The sequence below is a fragment of the Camellia sinensis genome, chromosome 14, assembly GCF_055761805.1.
Source record: "Camellia sinensis isolate YWXY chromosome 14, ASM5576180v1, whole genome shotgun sequence".
Classification (NCBI taxonomy): Eukaryota; Viridiplantae; Streptophyta; class Magnoliopsida; order Ericales; family Theaceae; genus Camellia; species Camellia sinensis.
Window position 1 is genome coordinate 62,316,597 of NC_138974.1, and position 8,329 is coordinate 62,324,925.

The following is an 8,329-nucleotide window of genomic DNA, read 5'->3' on the forward strand; positions in this document are numbered from 1 at the left end:
CACTGATATTTTTTTTTAACACTTGAGGATAGGCATAACAACAGTGTGTATGGTGTGTGGGATAGGATCGTACAAGCATGCGGGTGTATGTGGCGCGGTAACCATCCTGGCTGTAACCGTAGGATTCCCACTTACAAAAATAAAATAACAATTATTCACTTTTATCGATGCTACTTCCAAACCTTTCTTGTCTTCTCGGGCTTTGAGTTTTTTTCATGATCAAAAAACAGTTTTTTTGCACTTCTCTCTGCTTCTTTTTATGTAAAAAGATAGTGGCACTAAAAGGTTCCAATCTAAAATAAAAATAAATAAATAAATTTAAAAAAAAAAAGATGATAAAAGCCATAATAGATGATGATGATTCTCGCTCCGGATTATTGACAATGCTGCTATGCCTAACACAACTTTAAAATAATAATTTAAGATACTTATTTGTAAATTCTTAATATTACTTACAATAATGTGATAAAAAAAAAATCAAATTTTATATAATTGAGCCTCCGTTTGGGAAGTGGGTTGACTTTTTGGCTTTTTGGCTTTTTTGGCTATTTTAGCCTGGGCTTAAAAGCTTGGTTTGGGAAGGGCTTTTTGACTTTTTGACTTTTTTGAATTTTTTTGTGAGAGAAGAATGTAATGATTATGGGTTGGATGTGATGTTTTGTTTGTTATGGCTAAAATAGCCTATTTTGTTTTTGTGGCTAAAATAGCCAAAAAAGCCTCCAACCCACCTTCCCAAACGGTGCCTCAGAGTGTGTGATAAATCAAAAAATAATATCTATCATACTATATAATTACGACTTGAATTAAAATGAGATTTTTTTAAAATCTCAATCATTTTTATAATTTAATTGAGAAATAAAAATTATAATTTAAGAGTAATGATATAAGTCCCATTTCCATGTAAGTGGGTGTTTGGGAAGTTGGCTATTTTAGTAATGGCTATTTTAGTATGCTAAATTTTTTGTATTTAAGAAGATGATTGAATTTTTTTGTAATTAGATTTGATGTTTGTGAGAGAAAAAGTAAAATGATTATGGATTTGATGTAATATTTTATCTTATTAACTATTTTAACATATTAATTTTAGCCAAGAAAACCTAAGTTGCCAAACACCCCCTAAGAGATTTAGTATAAATTTTAGTAAAATTTTTAGGATCTCTAGTATTTTTCATTTCTAATAGTGCTATACAAACAAAAAATTCATACATAATATTGTGACTCATTGTAGACCTTTTTTTTGAAGATAGATTTATTTACAATAATGACATTGCCACATTATTCTTGTCAAATTTTTTGTATGTTTAGAATTTTTCATTTTGTAATTTAAAGAGCCTAGCAGATGTGTGAATTTGAACATTTTTTTTTTTAAATATGAAAATAGAAGCTGCCAATATTTTTTTGCCTACTCATATTCTTATAGATTTATAAGTAAATTACTCTTTACTCATTAAAGTTGGGAAAAAAAAAAAAAAAGATCCTTTTAAGTTTAATTTGCGACAATAAACTCTTTTTTTTTTTTTCAAATAACTTACTGCAATTTACAATCCTATTAATAATTTAATTTTTGTTTTTTTAAATTTAAATAACCGAAGACCAAGGACAACCTTAGTAAATAATATACTATTTTATTGGGTGTAATGTCAAAATTTTATTGTTGTGAGCATGGTTTTAAAAACCGGACCGGACCGGCCGGTTCAACCGGTTGAACCGGTGACCGGATGGGGCTCTAGTCCGGTCAACCCTCTTAAACCGGCCAATTGAAAAAACCGGACTAGTTTTTGAAAACCGGTGAACCCACCGGTTAAACCGGTGAACCGGTCGACCCGGTCACGGGTTGATCGAACCGGTCCGGCCCTTCTTTTTTTTTTTCGTGTTTTTTAATTTTCTTTCTTTCTTATTATATATAATAAAAATTTAATTGGAAACTCTCTTTTAAGGGTCTCCTCTTGTGAGGAATCCCATTGAGAGTTTGAAATTATTGTGAAAGTTTCCATCTATTTATAAGAAAAAAATTCTATCAAAAAAACTCAAGAAATCTATGTGGGATTCAATCAAATTCATTGGAGGGAAACTTAAAATTTGATATCCCTCCAAAAATTTTGCTTTTCTTTCAATCAAAGTGTTTGAATTAAAATCATATGGAAGGAATATTAAATATTTGATTTCTTCTTCCAAAATGAAAATTAATAATATTTTTAAATATATTTTTATATTTTTTAATAAAAAAAGTATTAAGAGAAATATTTAAGATTATTAAAATTTTTAATTTATAATTTTATTACTTATATTTTTATTTAAATATAATTTTAATATATTTATGACGTTACGGTTCGATTCCGATTCAACCCGACGGTTGAACCGGTGACCCTTCCACCCGATCATTTTTCCGGTTCATTCACCGGTCCGATTTTTAAAACATTGGTTGTGAGCACAATTTCCTTTCTTATATTTTCATACAAAAAATAAAAAACAAAAAACACTAGGGTAGTAGGAATGAATTAAGAGGCCTGATTAAGCTTGAAGCGGTCAAGCCCAACTTTGAAGCCCATGGTCATCAGGTCTTTTTGAACTTGGGCTTGAAAATCAGAATAAGTAAAAGGCTTGTACTTGGAGCTCTGAATCACACCATTTTGAGCTGGGAACACAAAGTAGCCAATTGATATTCGGTCGTCGTACTTGTTTGCCTTCACTCTATGTTTCACACTCTTGTATTCATCATCGCTCATAGCCTACAATATCAACCAAATCAAATATAATATGTGTCAAAGAGTTGCGGTAAAGGAAACAAAATTAAAGATTTAAGAAAATGTTCGAGAAATATCAAGTTCATTGCATATAAGTATCATTTATGGTACCGTTGTATATAGCAGTTCTATTTGGATTTTGACATTTTTTTTTAAAAAAATTCTATCCATCTTCAATAATCATTTTCAAATTCAAGTAAAAAAATTGTATCGTTTAATTCCATGCAATTAAAAAATTTCCAGAGACCCTTTTTTTATTAAAAAAAAAAGAAAAAAATTGTCAGAAAAAAACTTCATAAAGTTATTATTATTATTATTATTATTATATTTAGCGAACCTTGTTTTTTTAAAAAAAATATTAAATTTAGGATTGCCTAGTTTGGTTTAGATGGATATAAAAAGAAGAAAAAAATTGACTCAATTTAAAAAAAAAAAATCACAAAAACAAAAAAACATAAAAAAGGATTGAGCTAGAAAGTTATGTTAGACTGGATGGGCCCACTTCACTAAGGTGGACCGGGAGTGGCCCCAATAAGTCCAGCAGCAAGCCATCTACTAAAAAAAAATAATAAAAAACATGAGATAAAAAAAAAGTCACATTTTAAAAAATATTTAGTACTTTTTTTTTCCCTTCAAATTTTCTGTTAATTTTTTTTATAAAAAAATTTCCCGTGCATTTAGTATAGAATAATATAAAAAAAAATCCATTAAAAAAAAACAAAAATATACAATTTTTTAATTTTTTTTTATGTAGTGGATTTTTTTTAAAATTTATTATTCTTATTATTTACTTTCCTAATCCGTCCAGTTGAGTAAAATTTAAAGCCTATAATTTTTTTAAATTAAATAAAACTAAAAAAAGGAAAATTGCCCAGCAATGGGATCAAGAAAAAATATTTACAAAAAAGTAAAAAAAATTATAATTATAATTATTAATATTTATAATATTTATCATCCTTTTATAAAAAAAAATTTGGATCCCCACTTATGTGTAATCCCTTCCCCCACCCTTCATTCCCCACAAAAGATAAATAAATAAATAAATAAATAAATAAATAAATAAATAAATAAATAAATCCCAAACACCAAATTAAAATTGGAAGTAAACCTGGGTCATATCTCCAAGGTTAACGACAAGTGTATTAGGAATAGGTTTAATGTCGAGCCATTTGTGGTCTTTGTAGACTTCAAGTCCTCCAACTTGATCATGATGGTTCAATATGGAGATCACTGAGCTGTCTGTGTGGGCGTCCATGCCCCAAGCCGAGGCTCGGTTGTTGTGGTTGGACTCAGAGCAACGTGGGTAGCGATAGACACGTATAAAGCTAGTAGATGGAGAGATATAGGACTTGCATTTTTCTTGACCTAAAAGGTTGAGGTTCTCTGCCATGGCTTTGAAAATTGTGGTGGCTACTCTGGATTGATGCCTTCCATACTCATCCAACAGATGTCTTCAAGATCAACATAAAGAAAGAGAGTTGAAATGTTATACCTAAACAAATATTTATCACATTTACTTTTTATTCGTATAGTTTGATCCATATTTTATTTTAGTTATTATTGTTTCAATTTAAATAATTTGATCTCTTTACACTTCAAGTCTAATTCTGTTTATTTTATCTATATGTACAACTTAAAAAATTAACAAGTATTCCAAAATTATTTATTTTAACATAATAAAATACTATAAACTTAGAAAAATTCATCCATAAATTATCTAAAAATAGCAATGTGTGATTCAGATTTATTCTACACATGAGTTTCATAACACACTTTCAATTTCCACCACACACTCCATTCTTGACTCAAATTTGGGATGGCAAGTATAAGTTCATAGACTTACTCTTTTAACATCTAATTAATTTGGATAGAAGAAACAAATTAAAACTACACTTCAAGTGTAGGGAATAAATTATTCAATTTGAAACTATAAAAACTAAAGTAAAATTTGAATCAAACTATAAAAATATATATTTAACCATTTTTTTAATCACTAAACACAAAAATGTTAAGAGTGTCGGTCCTTTTTTTAAATTTTTTTTTTTAAGGCCATTCAGGCATTAAATAATTTCCCAATAATGATGATTAAAAATATGTTTATTCTATGCATCACTACGTTATTAATTTAAAGAGCCTCATCACTATTGTGTTGGTTATTAATACAACAGTTACACGTCACATGATAAATTAAACATAATAAGACAATATTATTATCATAACAATGTTGTTCTTAACCACCCATTTTCAAGGAAATTTACCCATTAAGTTTAGCTTCCGTTAGGAATTGGAAATAACTTATATTATATAATAACAATAATAATAATAATATATACCTCTGAAGTTTAAAATGGCTCACGAGCTACTAAGTTGATGCTGCTGGGCTGGGCCAGGCCAAACTGTATTTAGATCCAAAATACAAACAAACTATATAGGGCCAATGTATATCTCTTTCTAGAAAGATTGAGAAAAAGAATTTTCTACTTTCTTCACTCTAATTATTTTCTTCAAGTCAATTGCCCTGGCTTGTCTGTTCCAATGACAAACCACATGGAGTGTATGAGATTGTTGGACCATCACAAAACATTGAATTTTACACATCAATACAATACGAAGTTATTTGCTGCTGGGAGCAATGCACCACGCAGCCAACACAACACAAATTGTCGGACCAAGTTGTCTGTGCATCATCCTATTAATGCACATGTAATAAATAATGTTTTTAACAGTCATAAAAAAAAAAAAAATGAATGAGTAATTGTGTATAAATAAATAAAAACTAACAAAAAATTTAGGGAAAATGTATAAAAAAAAAATGAAAAGTAAAACAAATAATTTCAAATTTATGAAAGTACAACACTCATTTGCCCAATTAAGTATATAAATCACTTGTAATTTCATGAGTATGCAATTATTTTTTCAATTTTTCACTTTTTTGATATTTAATTTCCCTCAAACTTATACTTGACATATTTATACTCATTCATTTTAAACCAAATGAATTTTCAAAATAACCTTATTACTAAAAAAAATTATCACAACATTTCGAGTATATCTTATTTTCTTAAATGAATATATTCGTAGCAATTTGTGTATACAGGAGAGTTTATAATCTTTCACATGTTATTTCAGTATTAATATGCTTTTTACATTACAATTGTTATACAGATAAAAAGTCCAACATATCTGTAGGTGGACTCACCATTGAGTTTATTTTAATAATCTAAATTATTCATCTTCTAAAATATTGTGTATAAATCATTTTTGTCACTCATTTTTTAAAAACAGATGTATACACAAATATGATATAGTCATTCAAATATATATCAATTTTTTTTATTATAATAATGTACAAACAAAATTGTAAAAAGTAAACAGTTTAAATTATCAAAATAGACTAATAATAGACACACCAACCCAAAATTATAATGTGCTTGTTTGATCGTATGAGACTAAATGCTTACATGATTTAAATATATATATATATATATATATATATATATATATATATATCTATATAATTTTATATATATATATGTAAAAATATTATGAATCCATACTTATAAACTCATAATTTGTCAGAATGTGTTTGTGAGATGAAGATTAAATTGATGAAATATGAGATTTATGAGTGAAATAAATTTGAATTATTAACTTTTTTTCGTGATAAATTCTGAATAAAAACCTGAGTTTGTAGTCTTATTGATATATATGGGGACTAAGGCCTAGTTTGAGAACATATTTTTTTAGTAATTTTTTGACTTTTTAGTTAAAATGTAATATAAAAAAAAAATTAGTATATTTGGGATGATTTTTTAATTTTTTGATTTTTTATGAAAAGATGTATAAAAAATAAAGAGAAAAGAAAATTTTTGACTTTTACATATAGATGGTTGACTTTTTAATTTTTTAATAACTTTTTAATTTTTAAATTAAAGAGTGATATTACCAAATATAGCGTAAATCTCGAAAACCCTATTCAACAAGCACATGAGTTGACTATGTGATTTACCTAACTCCTGATAATTTTTTTAAAAAGAAGGGTACAAGTCAAATTGTCAAAGAAATTTAAAATCATTTATCAAAAGTGAAAAATTATTCACTATGACAGGTAACAATGTGACAAATAAATTTTAGAAAATAATATATGAATTTATTTTTTAGATTCATTTTTTAATTTATTAATGTGTAAATAATATGATTAGTTAATGATTGAGAATATATAAAAAAGAGTGATACCTTAGATATTTTAATTAATTACCATAATATTATATAACAATGCTCATAAATTTAAACTTTTATTTGTGCAGATTATGAACACTGCAAAAATAAACAACCCAATCGAGATCTATTTGATCCAATCCAGATCTGTTTGTAGCATGATGAGATTATTACCATTTATGGAGCCAATAATTGCTCAAACTTTTGCTCATTAAAAGGTGACAAGCAAGCAAAGGCAAAAATTTACCTGAAAGTATCAAGAATTGGATCTCCATCAGCTTGAAGCACAGAGAGTTGACTCAGAGGAACATTAAAACCTTCGACCCAGTTAATGCTTAGGGAACTAGGACTCCTCTCTGTGGCTATGGCTAGCCCAGAAGGGTTAAGGGCAGGGGTGCCCCAAAAGTAGGACATAGAGCCACTCCTAAGGGCTTGTTTGGACTCAAAGGAAAGAGAGAGGAGCTCCTTGGCATGGTCATGAAGCTGGTTCAAGAGGGTGATTGGAATCCCATGGTTGACCAAACGAAATATGCCCCAAGCCTTGCAAGCTTCGGCTAGCGTGTGCTTGGCATCATGGTTCAAGCCATGGAGGTCGATCACAGGCAGGGGGTCCGAACCTGGGTTGTGCGTGGTGGGGTCATCTTGGTCGACGACATGGGTTGGGGTGCTGTTTGGGCGAAACAATGGAGGGTAGGAGGAGGAGTAGTTGGATGGAGGAGGCACGTTGCTCATTTCGTTTGCACAAAAATGGCACTTGCCTACTTGGTGGTTTTTATGTGAGAGTGTATCTACAAATATGGAGAGTAGGGTTGCTCATGAATTGAGTTGGGTCCGCCATCTATCCGAATCAAAGTTGTTAATACTATAGCGGATTAAGGGGTGTTTTGGAAAAATGATTAAAAGTTATTTTTTGATTTTTTTTGACTTTTTTGTGAGATAGTAACTTTTAACCCACTTTCCAGAATAGCCCTAAGTATCCTTCTTTTTTTTTTTATTGGTTAGGTATCTATTAGTATCGACCGGTATGTTACCTTATGCTGTTTTAGATTTATCGCGAAAATATAATCTATGTATTAAAAACATTGTTTAATAACAAATAATTCAACAATACATATCATGAATAACAAATTTATATGTAAAAAGGCTTAAAAAGATACTGTCTGTTAAATAACACAAAGTAAGGTACTTCAAAGAGAGTATGAAACACAAATTTTTACCATTTTAATATTACAAAAAAAAAAAATGGCCGATATTATCCGGTATTTACCCAGTATTATGTTTTTCAACTGGTATTAGTCGATACTGTCCGATATCACTACAAGAAATGTTACTTTTGGCTACTAAAATATTAGTTGGCAAAAGGCCGA

The 8,329-nt window shown here is 28.9% G+C and overlaps 1 protein-coding gene across 1 annotated transcript; it reads right to left on the reverse strand.

The window, feature by feature from the left end:
• Positions 1 to 2,373: 2,373 nt before the first annotated feature.
• Positions 2,374 to 7,813, reverse strand: LOC114320601 (gibberellin 2-beta-dioxygenase 6). Its single transcript, XM_028267676.2, has 3 exons — positions 7,210 to 7,813; positions 3,853 to 4,195; positions 2,374 to 2,729 (listed from the first exon to the last, which is right to left on the reverse strand). Exons 1-3 carry the CDS (start codon positions 7,692 to 7,694, stop codon positions 2,499 to 2,501), a joined length of 1,059 nt encoding a protein of 352 aa, XP_028123477.2. The 5' UTR covers positions 7,695 to 7,813; the 3' UTR covers positions 2,374 to 2,498.
• Positions 7,814 to 8,329: the final 516 nt, after the last annotated feature.

Excerpts from the sequence above, each read along its gene's own strand:
- LOC114320601 (XM_028267676.2), bottom strand. The coding sequence starts at position 7,694 with ATGAGCAACGTGCCTCCTCCATCCAACTACTCCTCCTCCTACCCTCCA. Across the intron at positions 4,196-7,209 it reads CCAATTCTTGATACTTTCAG|ACATCTGTTGGATGAGTATG; the intron begins GTAAATTTTTGC and ends TTGATCTTGAAG. Across the intron at positions 2,730-3,852 it reads ACCTTGGAGATATGACCCAG|GCTATGAGCGATGATGAATA; the intron begins GTTTACTTCCAA and ends TTGATATTGTAG.